The sequence below is a fragment of the Martes martes genome (genome assembly GCF_963455335.1).
Source record: "Martes martes genome assembly, chromosome: 1".
Classification (NCBI taxonomy): domain Eukaryota; kingdom Metazoa; phylum Chordata; class Mammalia; order Carnivora; family Mustelidae; genus Martes; species Martes martes.
The window spans coordinates 216126680-216143317 of NC_137888.1; the positions used below are offsets into that span (position 1 = coordinate 216126680).

The following is a 16638-nucleotide window of genomic DNA, read 5'->3' on the forward strand; positions in this document are numbered from 1 at the left end:
TGCGTGGGGAGAGCTGTTTGGCACATGCGGCGTGACAGTGGGCCCCGCGGCCAGGCCACTGCTGGTGCTCCGGGGGCGACACAGGGCCTTCAGGCTGCAAACTGCACACGAGCGTTGACGGTCACTCGGTGGGCTCCACAGTTGAGGGCAGCTGCGCGCCATCAGCTCAGCTGGTGGTCGTGGTCCCCACCGTGCGTCACGCTGGGAGCCACGCTCGGGCAGAGACTTGAGTCGGAGCCCACAGAGGACGGCAGCACAGAGGTGCCCGTGTGCCTCCTGGAAGCAGGCACTGTGGATCCTCGGGGGTACCCCGATCTGTCCGAGCGGTTCTCTCGGACGACAGTGCGCCCCTGCTCGTGACTCCGTATCTTATCTGCAGGCTGCTTTCGTCCTTGCCAGATGTTCTGCCAGGGAGCCCCTGGCTTCTGGGAGCCTTCGGATGTTCTCAGTACGGTTCGGGCAGAGCGCTTCCCGCTCGCCTTCCTCGGGCCGGGCATCCACGCGGTGTGAACAGTGAGCTGTGGAGCCTGGTGGCCTTCAGGGCCAGGCCTCTGTGACCCCCTTGTGACTTCCCTGTGGTCCCCTCAGGCTTCCTGCATCTTGCAGCTGGTCAAGCACATCCAGAAGCTTCAGGCCAAGGATGTGCCAGTGGCAGAAGAAGTGAGCGCCCTCTTTGCAGGGGAGTTGAATCCGGTGGCCCCCAAAGCACAGAAGAAAGTTCCAGTTCCTGAAGGGTGAGCTGTGCAGCCGGTCAGAGGATATGGGCCGGGATGGCGGAAAGGACAGTGAGAGCAGAAGTGCAGGGGGCCGTTCCCTGGTGTGTCTGTCCCGGGTGGCTGTGGTCTCGAGTAGCAGCTGAACCTTCATGTCCTCGTCTCTGAGAGGACAGGGGTGCTCCCGCTTTGTGTGTGACCCGTGAGCGTCCAGCACTGGGCACACAGGCCGGAGCTGCCCTGTGACCTCACCGTATCTTCTAGCCTGGACCTGGATGCTTGGATCAATGAGCCGCCCTCGGACAGCGAGTCTGAGGACGAGAAGCCCAAGGCCATCTTTCACGAGGAGGAGCAGCGCCACGCCAAGCAGCGGCAGCCGGAGGCCGATGAGGAGGAGCTGGCCCGGGTGAGCCCTGGCTGTACAGAGGCAGGGCGCCTTCCCACCGGGGCCTCGGGGGCAGATGGCCTCGCCCAGAGCCCGCGGGTGCTGTGCGTGGTCCTAGCAGATTGGGCTTTGGGGCTGTGCTTCTCCACGGAGCACCGAGCTACCCTTTGGAGTCTGGGTTGGGTTTTGTCAACACGAAGCGGCTTCTCTGGAGCACACAGCGCGCCCAGGCGGCCTGACCGGGTGTCTGGGGCTGCTGCTCTGCACCTCCGGGCTGCAGGACTTCCAGCGCGCACTGTCAGCCTGCAGCAGAACAGACGTGCCATGTCCTCCCCTGCCCCCAGCTCGCTGCGTCTGGCTCCTCTGTTTCCGAGATGAGCGGTGCCCCCCAGAGCCCCTCCCCCCACCCGTGCGCAGGCTGAGCCTTCAGACAATGTGGTCCCCCAGCTCAGCTCTTTGGAGCCGAAAGGCCTCATACGGCTCACCCAGCCTCTCTGAGCTCCCATCCTTGAAACAGAGATGGTCCCCCCCATGTCCTGGAGTCATTCCTGATCTCAGTCCTGCGCCTCCCGTGGTCTTCCTTGGCTGAGGGCTGACGGTGAAGTTCTGTGGTCTAGCAGGGAGGGTGTGTGTCCCACGTGCATTCATGGACGTGCACTTGAATCCTGTCCCTGCAGCGTCGAGAAGCCCGGAAGCAGGAACAGGCCAACAACCCGTTCTACATCAAGAGTTCCCCATCCCCCCAGAAGGTAAGGCTGGTTCCAGGTCGTCCTCCGGAGACTCTTGGCCCCCACAGCCCCCAGGGCCCCATCTACCCTGGGGAGGACATCCCGTTCCAGCTGTGGGGCGGCGCGTCACTGTCCCAGTCGTTGCACGTGGCCCAGCTCCTGGGCGGGTCCTGCCCACGACGTGGAGTGAAGGCAGTGTGCCGTGCCAGAGCTTGACCCACGTCCTCCCCGCGCTGGGCTCCCCCAGGCCGGCAGGGCTGCACACACGCGCTCTCGGTTCCCTTCTCTTGGGATTGCCGGGACACCCCGTGACTCTGCTCAGCCTTCTCAGGGCCTGCAGACCGCCCGCACCTGCCATGCGCGCCCTCGGCAGCTCGCATGGCGTCCGGCTCTCTGACTCTGGCCGCCCTGGGGGCCGCCAAGGGCTCACTGGGCTCAGGTCTGCATCGCTCTTTTCAGTTGAAGCGGGTGATGCAGACAGGAAAGGTGGGCGGAAGCTTTCCCCTCGACTGGTGCTTGTTCCCAGTGACAGACCAGCCCCGCAGTCTGTAGGGAGCCACGCTGTCCCCCAGACGCCCCGAGGCATGTGAGGGCCCCCAGCGGGATCCCGCACACCCCAGGCCAGCTACGCGCTCCGTGTTGGGCCGTGGCTGCTGCACACACGTCCCTTTCTGTCATCTGTTCTGCCCGGTAACACCTTGGTGCTTCTCCAGCGGTACCAGGACCTGCCAGGCGTGGAGCACATACCGGTGGTGCAGATAGACCTGTCGGTGCCCCTGAAGGTGCCAGGCAAGTATCAGCACGGGCCCTGGCACCTGGGGAGGCCCTGTCGGCGAGGGGGTGGCGGCCAGATCCAGTTCCCAAGTGGCTTCAGGCCCGGCCATGCCTCCTGCCACGCACGCTTTTGGCCAGACCTGTGCTGCCGCCTCAGGCTGTGGTAGGTCCCAGCTGGGAGGGTAGACGGGGGTCAGAGGCCAAGGGGCCATGGTGCCCCCTCATTCCTTCCCTAGGCCCCAAGCCCCCACCTACCCCCACTGCTCTGGCCTGCCCGTCGGCATTCAGAAAGCCCCTGCTCGCCTCCCCCTAACGCAGGCCACGGTGGGCTCTCCCCACCGAGCCCCTGGGGGCCCCCTCGCCCACGTGTGGCGCTCAGGGCTGGAGGCGGTCCGGCCGATGGCAGGGCAGCGGCCCAGCGCCAGCTTTGGTGTGCACCCGCAGGGATGCCCGTGTCGGACCAGTATGTGAAGCTGGAGGAGGAGCGGAGGCACCGCCAGAGGCTGGAGAAGGGCGGGAAGAAGAGGAGGAGGAAGGACAAGGAGAAAAAGGGCCAGACTCGGCGCCGCGGCTCACCGCCCACGGAGAGCGACGAGGACCTCGCCCCGGCGCAGCAGGTGGACATCGTCACCGAGGAGATGCCTGAGGTCAGCCCCGTGGGGCGCCCCCGCCCTCGCGCCCGTGGCCGGCAGAAAGCAGGCTCCCTCACCACGGGCTGAGCTGCCCACGGACCCTGCGGAGGGCTCTTGAGCTGCGAGTGGGAGCCCACATCCCAGCCTCGCTTCCTGCCCCAGATGAACTCTCCTCTCTAGCACGGGCCTGGTTGTCCCTTTTTTTTTTTTTTAAGATTTTCTTTTTTGAGAGAACATAAGGAGGGAAGGGGCAGGGGCGGGGGTAGCAGCAGACTCCCTGCCCATCGGGGATCCTGACGTGGGACTCGATCCTGGGACCCCAGGATCATGACCTGAGCCGAAGGGAGTCGCTTAGCCAGCTGAGCCCCCCAGGCGCCCAGGTGGTCCCTTTCTGACAAGGGGCTGAAGGACTCCACGGACCCGTTGGGCTGGGACATAGCGTTCGTTTCTCCCTCAGAACGCTCTGCCCAGTGACGAGGACGACAAAGACCCCAATGACCCCTATAGGGCCCTGGATATCGACCTGGACAGGTAAGCGGGGCGGGGCCAGGACTGCCCCTGGGCCGTCGGTGTTCTCTGTGTCCCTGTCCCCTCACTCCGAGACCCGCCTGCCCAGGCCCCTAGCCGACAGCGAGAAGCTGCCTGTCCAGAAACACAGAAACGCAGACGCCTGTAAGTCTCCTGAGAAAGAGGACGTCCCCGTCACGGAAAAGAAGATCAAGAAGCCCAAGAAAAAGGAGAAGCAGCACAAGGAGAAGGAGCGAGAGAAGAAGAAGAAAGGGAAGGAGAAGGTGGTACGCGGGCCCCGCGGCGCCCCCCGCCCACCTTCCCGCCCGTCTGCCCGCCCGTGTGCTCACACCAGGGGGGCGCTGGGGCTCGCACAGCAGCATGGACCCGGGGGCCCGGCCGCTTTCTCTCGGGCTGCCGTTGGGACATCGGAGGCTGCTTGTCCCGGCGGAGAGTGAGCTAGGAGTGCCTCCCGGCCTCCGGCCCTGCCGTTGCGCTCAGCTCCCTGCACGCGTGGGTCCCAGAGCTGAAGCCGCCCTGTCTGGTTGGGGGTGGGACACGCCCCCGCATGTGCCATCTGTAGCCTGTGCTGCTGTTTAGCCCAAAGCCTCTCTCTTGTGGTTTCAGGGCGAAGACTTGGACTTCTGGCTGTCCACCACGCCGCTGCCTGCTGTGCCCCCGGCCTCAGTAAGAGCCCCGCACGGTCCTCCACGATGTGGCGGGGGGCACGTGCGTTCACCGGCCTCAGTCAGTTTGCCTCTCCGAGGCGTTCAGGGATGTGGGAGGTTGGGGCGCCCTTGCACAGACCAGCTAGGTCCCGTGCCTGTGGTCTGGCCCAGTCAGTGGCCTTAGGAACGGCCCTCGGCACGGCCTGGGCTCCTGCGCCAGACACGGCCTCGAGCCGTTGCTTTCTCTTAAGGATGGGGCCGGGGGGCCGGGCTTGGGCCACTCACGGGGCCCGCAGCCTGCTTCGGACCTCTGGCAGCCTCTCGCACTGTCCGGTGGCCACACGCCTTGGGGCTGACCAGAGAGGCTGGGTCAGGATGTGGTGGGGGTGGAGGACGCCTGGGCCCGGCTGCCCGCCTGAGCCCCCCGACCCGGCTCCCCGTAGGAAGAGCCTGGAGCGAACGCCGTCATCACTGCCGCTCAGGAAGAGGGTGAGGGAGCCAGGAGAGAGGAGCAGGGTGATGAGGACGACGATGAGCGGGACCCCGAGAAGGTGGGAGCGGTGCCCGTCCCGGCTGTCAGGGAGCGGGCTGCGCGGCCACGCTTCGGACTTGGGCCGGTTGCTGAATCCTGTGGGGGTGTGGGGGCTGCTGGGGCCTGGGCGGGTTCCGGTTGGTGTGCTTTGGGCTTCTGTTGTCACGAGAGTTTTGCTGTCGTTCATATGCGGTAAAGGTTTCTTTAAGGTGTGTGGTTCAGTGGCATTCAGTACGTCCACAAGGTTGTGCCATTCTCCCTACTTCTAGAATGTTCTGTCACCCCAAAAGCAGCACTGCCCTCATAAGCCATCACCCCCCATCCTCCCCGGCCCCACGAGCCCCATTCCCATCCGTGGAGGGGCCTGGTCAGGACTTGTCACGCGTGGACTCACACCCTGTGTGGACTGTGTGTAGTTCCCTCCCGGAGCATCGTGGGCTCGGGGTCCTTCCCCGGGGCAGTGCGGCGGGGTGCCTGGCTCCTGTCCACGGCCAAGGGACGCTTCTGCGTGTGGGGGACATGATTTGTGTATTCGCTCTCCCACTGAAGTTTCTACTTTTCGGTTGTTGCGGGTCGTCTCCTGTGAATGTGGGCGGGTGCGTTTCTTCGTGGATGTGTGTTCTCGTCGGCTCGGGTGCAGTGGGGAGCTGGCATCTAGGTTTTTACTGGTCTCCCTGTGGGTTGTGCCTGTGGCCAGCGACTGTCCCGCTGAGCAGTGGGCTTCCGGGTCCTCACCTCCATCCCACGGGCCTGGGGCCGGCCGCGCTCTCCGCCGTGCCACAAGCGCCCCTGAGCTTGGCTCACGGGTCCCGCATCTCAAGCCACGTGCCACGCGGGGGGTGTCGCCGGCTGTGTCTGCAGCCTCCTGAGCCCCCGCTGCCTGGGCTGTTCCTCGCTGTGGGTGCCGGGGCCAGGGAAGTCTGGGAGTTGACTGTGATCGTGTTTTGTTCCAGAAACCTTCCAAGCATAAGAAGAAAAAGCACAAGGAGGAGAAGGAGGAGCGGCCCAAAGACAGGAAGAAGCCCAGGAAGAAAAAGCCTGCCAGCGACGGGGCGGCAGAGCCTGTGGAGAACGGCGCTCTCGACGAGGACCCTCTCCCGGTGAGGGGTGCTGCGCTCGCCTCCCCTGGGCCCGGGGCGCCCCGCAGCCCGACCGGGCCTCGGTGCAGGCGCAGAGCCAGGGCAGGGCTAGGAACCGCGGGCAGCGAGGCCTCGGCGGGCGCGGGTGGGTGAGCCCGTGGGGCTCTGGGCGTCAGGGAGACAGTGCTGTCGTGTGGCAGGAGTCCCTGAGGTGTGGGCACATGTTGTCCAGGCCCCGGGGTCGGGGGTCTCCTTGCCCCCCCCACCCCGCGCCGCGTTCTCGCGGTCCCAGCGTTTCCTATTTGGAGCCCTTGGTGCAGGTCACGACAGGCTCCGTTCTGTGGACGGCTGCAACCTGCAAGTTCTGTCTGGCCAGAGCTGTGTTTTCTTTTGTTTCCAGCCCATGTCCAGCTACTGCCTCTTGGCTGAAAATTCCTACATCAAAATGGTGAGCAGTGTGGTAACTCAGAGCACCGGGGGTGGGCAGACTGGGGTCCTTTCTCTGGGTGTGTGGAGGAGGCAGTGGGGTCTTGGGGACAGCGGGGGCTGCGAGTGTCTGCATCCCAGGGCTCCTGCTCCTAGAGCCTCCTGCACTGGAGCCTTTCTGCTGGGGGGAGGCGCACGGGGTACTTTGAGTGGGTGGGCCCGAGGGCCGGCGTGATGGGCAGCGGCCAGCAGAGAAAGGGGGAGAGCGGCTTGAGCCGCAGGCCGTGCTGGAGCCCTGTTTCTTGTTTGGGGGTTTGGGGAGTTTTGCTTCTCGGGGGAGAACTGCGTTTGCCCAGCACGTGTGGCTGGCACTCCCCAGGCCCCTCGTGCAGGCCCGGTAGGGGGCCTGGGGGGCACAGGCTGACCCCGACCTTGCCCCGCAGACATATGACATCCAGGGCAGCCTGCAGAAGGACAGCCAGGTCACCGTGTCCGTCGTCCTGGAGAACCAGAGCAGCAGCGTCCTGAAGGACATGGAGCTCCGCGCGCTGGACTCGCTCAACACCAGGCTGGCCCGGCCCGAGGGCTCCTCCGTCCACGACGGGGTCCCCGTGCCTTTCCAGCTGCCCCCAGGTGTGCGGGCTGCCGGCAGGACACCGGGGCGGGGGCGAGGCAGGGGGCTCCTGCTGGCGCAGCTCCTCCTCTCGGTCCTGGGGACCTCCCACCCTTGTCACCTGCTGTCCCTCAGGGGCTGAGCCCAGTTTTCTGACCAGGGTGGGCAGCGCCGAGAACAGGCCCTGGGTGGGGTCGTGTCCCTGCCACCTGCCAGGGTGCGGGATGGCAGCCGGACGCCGCCCCACGCCGCTCTCGGGCCCGCGCCTTCCCCCTCCCCAGGCGTCTCCAACGAGGCCCAGTTTGTGTTCACCATCCGGAGCATCGTCACGGCCCAGAAGCTCAAGGGGACCTTGTCCTTCATCGCCAAGGTAGCAGGGCTCGAGGCGGTGTCGGGAGCCCACGGGACGGTGCCCCGCGCCCCGCTCATTCTGTGCGCCTGCTCCCGCAGAATGACGAGGGCTCGACCCACGAGAAGCTGGACTTCCAGCTGCATTTCAGCTGCACCTCGTACTTGGTCACAACGCCCTGCTACAGGTGCGCCCCTCCCCCTCCACGTGTGGTCACACCTGCTACAGGTGCGCCCCTCCCCCCTCCGCGTGTGGTCACACCTGCTACAGGTGCGCCCCTCCCCCCTCCGCATGTGGTCACGAGGCCTGCTACAGGTGCACCTCTCCGCCCTCTGCACGTGGTCACGACACCTGTTACAGGCGCGCCCCTCCCCCCCTCCACACATGGTCACGAGGCCTGCTACAGGTGCGCCCCTCCCCACAAAGGAGGGGACCACCGGAGTGGGCTGGGCAGCCTGCCTGTCATCAGGCTCTGTGTTGTGTCCTTCCCATAGTGATGCCTTTGCCAAGTTGTTGGAGTCTGGGGACCTGAGCATGAGCTCAATCAAAGTCGATGGCATTAGTATGTCCTTCCAGAATCTTCTGGCAAAAATCTGTTTTCATCACCATTTTTCTGGTAAGAGATGGGACGTGGCTTCTGAGGCTGGGGTGGCGGTGCCTCTGCTCCCCGAGGGCCGGCTCCGGCCTCACCCCGCACCCCCTGTTGCAGTGGTGGAGAGAGTGGACTCCTGCGCCTCCATGTACAGCCGCTCCATCCAGGGCCACCACGTCTGCCTCCTGGTGAAGAAGGTGAGCCCTGGCCCGCACAGAGGCCCCTTGGGTCCCGGCGTGTTGCTGGGGGCCTGGGAGCCCGTGTTCAGGGCACCGTCCGTCTCCTCGTGGGAGCTGGGAGGGGCGCCCTCTCCTGCGTCTCTTGGGAGAGACCATGCGGAGGTCCTGTACTTCTCGCCCCTTCCCTGGGATTCAGCGGGGAAGCCGGCTGGGCGGCTGGGCGGGGGCTGCGCCAGGCTTCCGTCTGCCCGTTCTCAGGCTCCGACTCGGTGCCGGGCCTCCATTTACCTGCTCCCTCTCAGGTGAGCCTTGGGGGCGAGTGTCCTTCACCTGAGCTGCCGGCCCTTGCCGAAGGAGTCTCTGGTGGTTCTCTCCTGTGTCCAAGGGGCCCGGGGCAGTGCCTTCCCTCGTTCCTGACCTTGGCAGTGTGTGCTTTCTCACTTTTTTTGGCCATTCTGGGGAGAGGCTTATCCGTTCCGTCGTTTCTTTGTTTTGGTTTTTTTTAATGACCTTTTCAGGGGTGCCTGGGCGGCTGTCGTTTCAGAGTTCATCTCTTCATCTCAGCTCAGGTCTTGATCTTGGTGTCGTAGGTTCAAGCCGCACCTTGGGCTCCATGCTGGGTGTGGAACCTACTTCCAAATAAAACAAAACTACTTTCTTTAGAAACTTTGCTTTTTTTTAAGCAATAAGTACATTTTGTGGAGTTCTGTTCTTTCTTCCTGCCCACTTTTGGTTTATTTTGCTCTCTCGTACATTGGTTTAGGCAGAAGCGAAGACTTTCCTTCTCTCATTAGGGTGTGATCCTGTATCTTTCTCTCGAAGCAGCTCTTCAGCTGATCCCCTCAAATCTTTATATGTTCCATTTTCATATTTTGGTACAGTTCCCAACATTTTCTGATGTCCGTCCCCACACCTGTGACCCACCGGTTACGTAGAAGCGTGGTGTGTTTGGGTGGTTTTCTACTGCTGATTTCTAGTTTGGGGCCGCTCCCGTTGGAGGGTGCACGGCTTCTGTTCGGGGCCTTGGGAAGTGTTGAGGTTTGTGTTCTGGCTGCAGGCGTGGTCGTTTGTGGCGGGTGGCATTCTGTGGGTGCGTGGAGATGGCGAGTGCTGTGCCCGCCAAGCGCACTGCCCCTTTGGGTCCGGGCCCCTGCAGGCAGTGTCGCCGGCTCCGTGGATGCCGGAGTGAGTGGCACAGGCTTCTCCTGCCTCGTGCCGTCAGAACTTGCTCTGTGTGTGCCGGCCGGTGTGTCGATGGAGAGTCACGGCGTTTGACCCACAGACACCCGTCTTCATCTCATGGGATTTACTCTGCCGTCCGGGGCTCCGTTTGACGTCAGACAGAAAGCCCCTTTTGCCATCTTGTGATCAGTGTCGATGTGTGTCTGTCTCACTGGAAGGAGTGCTCGCCCGCGCCGGCCATGGCAGCCACATAGCCCGTGCTCGAGTCTCCTGCCGCCTTCCCCGTCTGCACCTCCTGGTTCTGCTCCGCCCTCCCCCTCCTGCGTCTTGGCTCAGTGCTGGCCAGCCCAGCGGTCTCCGCGGTCCCCCAGCACGCCCTGGCCGTCCGTGGGCTGCAGGTCCTTCCCCAGGACTAGCGTTGCTGACACCTCTCCGTGCTTTCAGTTCACGCCACCACCAGGGTGCATGGCTGGCTAAGTCCGGGGAGCATCCCACGCTTGATCTCGGGGTCACGAGTTCGAGCCCTGCAGTAGTAGAGATGACTTAAAAATAAAACCTTTCCCCAAAAAAAGTGTACAGTCACGCCACTTGCTTTTGCAGCCAGGTATTGCCTGCGAGCTCCCCGGCCCTCGCCCCGTCCTAGTGGGAGGACATGGGGTCCCGCTGCCCTGCAGGCTTCTCTGCGCGTTCGGCGCACCCGGCGGCAACCACTGCCTGGCTCTCTAGCTGCTGGGAGTCTGCTCGCTTTTTTGTGTTTGCATTTTCACACGTTTTGCAAAGTCTGGGAAGTTTTCAGCTATTGCTTAAATCTTTTCTCGGGGGCGCTCAGTCATTTGAGCTTCTGACTCATGGTTTGGGCTCAGGTCATGGTCTCAGGGTCGTGAGATCGAGCCCCACCTCGGGCTCTGCCCTCGCGGGGGAGTGATTGATTTACCTTGAAGATTCTCACACTCGTGCACACGTGCCTGCTTGCTCGCACGCTCTCTGAAATCATTTTTTTTAAAAAATTCTTTCTCGGCACTGGGTCCTTCATGCTGTCCCTGTGGTGTCCCAGTGACAGGCGTCTGGGACGTGTGTTCCCATCCCTGCTCACGCGCACCCTCTGTCCCGGCAGGGCTGTCCTGCCGCCTGTGCTGTGTGATTCTCTTCTCTGTCGTAGCTATCGTGCCATTGAGCCTGCCCAGCGTGTGTGTCGTGTTGCGGCTTGTGTGTTCGGACCTAGAATTTCCACGCAGGGCGGAAGGTTCTTGAGATCTTGCCTTTTTGCTGCTGAGATGTTCTGTTTTCTTGTTTGTCTCGATGACGTTGGGGGCTGCTCATGGGCCTGCAGCGGACGGTCCCACGGTTGCCTCATCCTGGCCTGGCCACTTGCGCTCTTTTCTGCTGGGCTGAGCTGGGGTTCCGGGTCTTCGGATGCGGCATAACTCGGGCCCGTGCTCATGCTGGGCAGGTGTGAGCACAGGCTGCAGCTGGGGGGTCTCTGGCTCTAGTGCATGTCTGTCTGCTCCCCTCCGGCCTGCTTGCCAGGGTGGCCGGGCCACAGTCCCGCGGGATGTGTGCACGGGAGGGCGACGTCCGTGTGTCATCCGCGGTGGGGAACCAGGCCGGCGCCTCGTGGACAGCTTTGCTGGTTGCTTTCCCCACCGGCCTCTCGGGATCTTTGAGGTTCTGGATGCTCCTCCCAAGGCCCCCGGCAAGGGTGTGGGGTTTGCTGATGGCCCCGCGCTGCCCAGCCTCGCACGGCACCAGATCAGGGTTCTCTGGGGCTGGTCTCGGTCCTCAGTCCACCGTGGGCTGCCCCGCACCTCAGCCGGGCTCCTCCCTCGTCCAGGGTAGACTCTGCGTGCCCCCGGGGCCCCGGCCTCGTTTGGATTCTCGGAACACCGAGCGAGGCACTGTGAAAAAGCAAAAGGACGAACATACCGTCGTGTTTTTCATGTTGTATTTCAAAATTCTTTGGTGTTTTTCCCGTTTCCAGGGGGAGAAGTCCGTGTCCGTCGACGGAAAGTGCAGCGACGCGGCGCTGCTGAGCAGTTTGCTGGAGGAGCTGAAGGCCACGCTGGCCCGGTGCTGAGCGGCTCGCCGGGACGGGGCGCCCCGTTGGCTGGGCGAGGTGACGCATCGCGTTCATGTATCCTGTCGGCGTTTTTACTTTGACTCTTTGCACTCTTTGGGGAGAAGCACTGAGGCCGCCCCCCTAGGGCAGGGCCTGCGGTAGCGAGGCCGTCCGGGCTGCGGGTGCGCCGTGGACGGCGCCGAGTGGTGTGTCCTGCTCCCGGGAGGCCATCCGAGTCCCACAAATCCCCCAGGTGCCCTGCCCGCGGGCACCTGCTCACTTCAGAGACACTCCTCGCCCTCCCAGCCGTGGGTCAGGACACCTGCTGGCCAGAGGGTCGTGCAGGCTGCTGTCCGTCGTGTTCTTTGCGTCCCACCACGTGTTCGTGTGTCGGACCGGGGGGCTGCCACCCACGGTGGGGGTCCGGTCGGAAGCCCTGATGGCACAGGACCCAGACCCCGCTGGTTCACGGTGTCCCCTGTAGTGAGCTGCGTGTCCGTTGGCAGTGTTTGGTGAGTGGTGGGGCCGTTTGGGATTCCAGGTCCTTCCCGTCGCTGAATGCTCCCCAGGGTGCCCGCCGCTGCCGGGAAGGCGTCCTCCTGGGGTGGCCCGGCCCCGGAACGTAGCCCACGGAGCGAGGCACGGAGACCCCGTTCCACGCCTGTGAGGCGCGCTGCCTCGGGGCGGGGGGGACGGTCCTCACTGACATAGCTTCCTCCTGACGCCCACGGTCACTTTAGCATGTAGAGTAACCTCTTCCGGAATCCTGTGCCGTGGCGCTAGAACGTCAGCACTGTGTGACGTGTCATGTAAGGATCGATTTGCTGTCGACATTCCCAGGTAGAGGAGAGAGACGTATCACGCTGCTGTAATGATTTTGTGTCAAGATGATCCAATAAACTTGTGAAACAGACGCTTATCTGTTGGACGTCCTGCCCGTGTCCGCGCGCACCTGGTGGTCTCAAGGGGACCACCTCACACCCGGGGGCTCTGGACAGTCTTGGAGCTGCCGGCGGCCCCTCCTGCCCATGCGCCCGTCCCCTCGTGATGGACGGCGTGTCATCGCCGAATACCCCAAGCTTGGGCGGTGTGGCAAGGAGCTGCCTGACCCGTGGGCTCCAGGAGCCGCACCGGCGATGCCCGGTGGACGTGCCCGCCCTTTGGGGCACCTCGCTAGCGAGCGGCGCGTGGGTGAGCGGCAGGACGGCTGCTGCGAGGCAGGCCCTGTCCGTGTTGGTCTGACCTGCCGCACGCCCGCTGGCCTTACGCCGCGTGGACAGGGTCAGTTCAAGACCAGTAAGGCGGGGTCCGCGGATGGGAAGCCAGATCAGCTCGGGCTTGAAATCGCTGGCAGGAGAGCACGGAGCTTGAGCACAGATGGGCAGACCCACCGGCCACCAGTGTCCCCGCTTGATAACGCATCCAGAAGCACCAGCCCCGAGGCCTTCTCACTCTTCTCAGGGGACAAAGTCACATGTCCTGTACCATGACCGGCCCCTCACCTCCCTTGCTGCGGCCCAGGAAGCACCGAGGCGACAGACCCCCCCGTTGACACAGCGAGGGCGGTTCTGACCTGGCCACCAGCCCGCACTCCCCACACCCATCCCCTGGGTGGGCGCTCGCCCGGGAGACTGCCGTTCTCCACAGCCCACCAGCATGTCGCTCCCCACGTTCCCCACGCACTTGTCCTGACGCGGACGGACCGCTGCCGGCAGCACTTGCAGGCACAAGGCCACCTCCAGGCAGGACTATGGTCCCCGGGTCCCCTGCTTGCCCGCCACGCAGATCAAGTGCTTGGGGCCCATCGTAAGCCCCGTGGAGGGTTTGTAGAAGGAAGAGACACAGCAGGACCGTTCTGTGCTCCTGTGGCTCAGGTTTGGCCCAACGTGGCGAGAGCCCCGAGAGGTGCCCAAACTGGCCCCAGCTTTCACCAAACCGCGGTCTCTGAGTCCTCGGGGCACCTGCCCCACAAGCTTGTTTCCATCCCAGCCAGCCCAGCGGTGTTCAGACGGATCGGATGGCACTGGAACGGGCATGGATGTCTCTGCGCCCGCAGTCCTGTCCCCGTGCGTGTGACCAGGATGGGTTGACCCCTGTTGCCCTGACAAGGACCGCTCTGTGATGAGAATGTCAGGGACGTTTAATCATTGCATCTAGTAGCTCAGGGGCCCTCCCGGGGGCCCCAGGCTCGGACGGGAGAGGGGGAAGGCGGCAGCAGCCTGCTCCGGGGGGTCAGGCTGGGACAGTCCAGCTGAGTCCTGGCTCTGCCTCCAGGCGGGGGCCAGTCTGGAGAACCCGGTGCTCGTCAGTGCTGTGTCAGGCACTCGGAAGCATTTTCTAGAGTCAGGTTGGCCAGGTGTGGGGGCTCGAGACACGTGAAGCTCGGTGATATCAGACTGTCGGAGAGACGTGAGTGCCCTCAGCCCTCCGTCCCTGTTCCACCTCCTCACCCCTGCCAGGGTCTCTGCTGGGGCCCTGGGGCCTGTGACAGGGCGCAGACGAGATCTTCAAAGCTCAGCGTCATGCCCAGCACTCCCACGAGAGGCCGCAAAAAAACGGGCGGGGGTGGGGCTTGGGCAAATTGGCCATTGGGTTTTGATCTCTGGCATATGGAGCCCACCCACCCAGAGCCCCCGCCCCGGGTCCTCACAGCCTGCCTCTGAGCCACTCACAAGGCCGGAGTGGTTCTGTGCATCCAGGGGAGGACAGCTGATGTTTATTCAAGAAGTGATCGCTTGGGTGTGGTTGCAGAGGTGACATCTGGCTTGTCCCAGGTGCCAGGGATCCCGGCCGTCTGTGTCTGCCCTATCCAACCCCTCCCGGTCTGTCCCCACCTCCCTTTCAGAAGGCCTGGCCAGGGCTTTGGAGAGGACAGGGCGGGGATTGGGGGTGAGGGGTGGCTTACCTTGTGTTCGTGTCCTCTCTGAAAGACACGGCAGAGTCTCTCTTAGCCCCAAGCTTTAGGGCTGGTGGCCCCCAGGTCCCTGCACTGGGGCAAATCCATCCTGGGGGGCCCTCCCCAGCTCTGACCACTGTCCGGCCCCGCTGGCGCCAGCCGAGCCCAGGGGCGCTCACGGAAGGAAGGGCTGCGGTCCGGAGCCCGGGGGCCAGGTGCCGCCTCCTGTGGCCACCGCAGCTCATACTCACCCACGAGGGCTTAAAGCACACGCCCTGCCTCTGATAAAACTCACGTACTTGTGCCACTTGTTTCTACAACGACAGCGAGGTTGCACTCGGGTCGGCACGGCTGAGGTCGGGCTGCCCTCCCAGAGCCCCGCCGCCTCAACTCACATGTACAGGAGGAGGCCCTGCACGGCTGTTTCCCACTGTACCGATGACCTGCGGGCGCACGGGGCGTGGAGATGGGGAGGCCCCGGGTCCGGAGGCCCGCCCTCCCCAGGCCAGGACCTCCCCTCGCCCCCGGCGGGGCCCTACTCGCAGTTGTAGCCAAAGCAGATGACGTGCGAATCGGTGCAGTTGGTGCAGGAGATGGTCTGGTACTGGAAGATGCCTGCAACACACAGGAGGCAGCCGCAGGCTCCCCGCCTCGGCCTCCGGGCAGCCTTCCCCGCCGGGCCCCGCGGGCTGCACCTGGCTTCACTCACCACAGTGACGCTGACAGTCAATGCGGCCTGTGTGGGCACAAGAGCACCAACCTGCCTGTCCCCTGCCCCGCCCACCCTTCCTGCCCCGCCCAAGGCTCCCCCAGGGCCGGCAGGGAGGGGCGGGCGGGGGTTACCCAGTGCCACGGCCCAGTCGCTGGAAGGGGCCCTGTCTCGGGGAGCTGCCCTTCTGTCCCCTTGGTGTTCCGTGCGGAATGTACCCTGTCAGTCCGACCTCCGGGGACTGCCCCACCCGCCCGGGCTCTCCGTTTGCTCACTTTCGATGATGGCATTCTGGATGAGGTGCACCTGCTCCCGGAAGATGGCTCGCAGCTCATTGGGGAAATACCCTGATGGGGGTGGGCAAGAGAGAGGTCAGGCTCGGGCAGGGGGCGGAGGGGCCTGTGTCCGTGTCCCCTGCGTGGCGGCTGCCCGCTCACCGGGGAAATACATCTTCCCCTGGTACAGCTGATCCATCTTCAGGTACACGGCGTTCGCCACCTGGTTCAGCTTCTCCCGGGCTGCGGGCGGGAGGGGGGCGGCAGGTGAGCGCCCCGGGCCGGGTGTCCAGCGGGGCCCGGGTCCGGCGGGGCCCGGGGTCAGGCGGGGCCCGGGGTCAGGCGGGGCCGGGGGTCAGGCGGGGCCGGGGTCAGGCGGGGCCGGGGTCAGGCGGGGTCGGGGGTCAGGCGGGGCCGGGGTCAGGCGGGGTCGGGGGTCAGGCGGGGCCGGGGTCCGGCGGGGCCGGGGGTCAGGCGGGGCCGGGGTCAGGCGGGGCCGGGGTCAGGCGGGGCCGGGGGTCAGGCGGGGCCGGGGTCAGGCGGGGCCGGGGTCAGGCGGGGTCGGGGGTCCGGCGGGGCCGGGGTCCGGCGGGGCCGGGGTCAGGCGGGGTCGGGGGTCCGGCGGGGCCGGGGGTCCGGCGGGGCCGGGGTCAGGCGGGGCCGGGGTCAGGCGGGGCCGGGGGTCAGGCGGGGCCGGGGTCAGGCGGGGTCGGGGGTCAGGCGGGGCCGGGGTCCGGCGGGGCCGGGGGTCAGGCGGGGCCGGGGTCAGGCGGGGCCGGGGTCAGGCGGGGTCGGGGGTCCGGCGGGGCCGGGGTCCGGCGGGGCCGGGGTCAGGCGGGGTCGGGGGTCCGGCGGGGCCGGGGTCCGGCGGGGCCCGGGGTCCGGCGGGGCAGGGGGCGCACCCAGGCGGGCCCCGCCGCCCCTGCGCGCACTCACTGATCTCCGCGGGGATGGCCAGGTGCAGCTCCTTCATCGTGTCCTGGCCCCAGTCGGTGAGCAGCGAGCCCGACACGGGGATGTCGCCCACCCACCAGGACTTGAGGTTCACGTGGTGGCGGTAGAAGGAGAACTTCTCCGAGAAGTTGCTGTGGCAGTGCAGGCAGCCGCGGGCCAGCGCCGCAGTCAGGCCCAGGCACAGCAGCAGGGCCATGGCCCGCCCCCGCCCCCGCCCGCCAACCAACGGCGCCTCCCGCGCCACGCCCCCGGCGCAGGCCCCGCCCCGCAACGGACAACTGCCGGCCCCGCCTCCGGGCCCCGCCCAGATCGCCCCTCCAAGGGGAGGGCTCGGCCGCGCCCCACGCATGCGCCCAGGACACGCGCAAGCGCCTCCTTCCGGGCCGGGC

General features: G+C 65.4%; 2 protein-coding genes across 3 annotated transcripts in view; one reads left to right on the forward strand and one right to left on the reverse strand.

The window, feature by feature from the left end:
* Positions 1–12328, forward strand: part of AP3D1 (adaptor related protein complex 3 subunit delta 1) — a 36509-nt gene extending 24181 nt beyond the window's left edge. The window contains exons 16-32 of one of the 2 annotated variants that reach the window (XM_080814711.1): positions 589–734; positions 978–1119; positions 1776–1847; positions 2540–2615; positions 3045–3247; positions 3690–3763; positions 3849–4026; positions 4367–4426; positions 4851–4958; positions 5893–6039; positions 6419–6466; positions 6888–7077; positions 7339–7427; positions 7508–7593; positions 7901–8022; positions 8116–8195; positions 11338–12328. In XM_080814711.1, the coding sequence (XP_080670837.1) occupies positions 589–734; positions 978–1119; positions 1776–1847; positions 2540–2615; positions 3045–3247; positions 3690–3763; positions 3849–4026; positions 4367–4426; positions 4851–4958; positions 5893–6039; positions 6419–6466; positions 6888–7077; positions 7339–7427; positions 7508–7593; positions 7901–8022; positions 8116–8195; positions 11338–11433 (1917 nt within the window). In that variant the 3' untranslated portion in view covers positions 11434–12328. The remainder of the gene's footprint in view (positions 1–588; positions 735–977; positions 1120–1775; positions 1848–2539; positions 2616–3044; positions 3248–3689; positions 3764–3848; positions 4027–4366; positions 4427–4850; positions 4959–5892; positions 6040–6418; positions 6467–6887; positions 7078–7338; positions 7428–7507; positions 7594–7900; positions 8023–8115; positions 8196–11337) is intronic. The other variant, XM_080814710.1, reaches the window with a different exon arrangement.
* Positions 12329–13538: 1210 nt separating this feature from the next.
* IZUMO4 (IZUMO family member 4) lies at positions 13539–16475 on the reverse strand. The gene is made up of 7 exons (XM_080814713.1): positions 16232–16475; positions 15458–15538; positions 15296–15367; positions 15021–15047; positions 14851–14926; positions 14707–14754; positions 13539–13848 (listed from the first exon to the last, which is right to left on the reverse strand). Exons 1-7 carry the CDS (start codon positions 16443–16445, stop codon positions 13569–13571), a joined length of 798 nt encoding a protein of 265 aa, XP_080670839.1. The 5' UTR covers positions 16446–16475; the 3' UTR covers positions 13539–13568.
* Between the last annotated feature and the right edge of the window lie 163 nt (positions 16476–16638).

Excerpts from the sequence above, each read along its gene's own strand:
- IZUMO4 (XM_080814713.1), bottom strand. The coding sequence starts at position 16,445 with ATGGCCCTGCTGCTGTGCCTGGGCCTGACTGCGGCGCTGGCCCGCGGC. Across the intron at positions 15,539-16,231 it reads GGCCATCCCCGCGGAGATCA|CCCGGGAGAAGCTGAACCAG; the intron begins GTGAGTGCGCGC and ends TCCCGCCCGCAG. Across the intron at positions 15,048-15,295 it reads CCAGAATGCCATCATCGAAA|GCCGCATTGACTGTCAGCGT; the intron begins GTGAGCAAACGG and ends GTGCCCACACAG.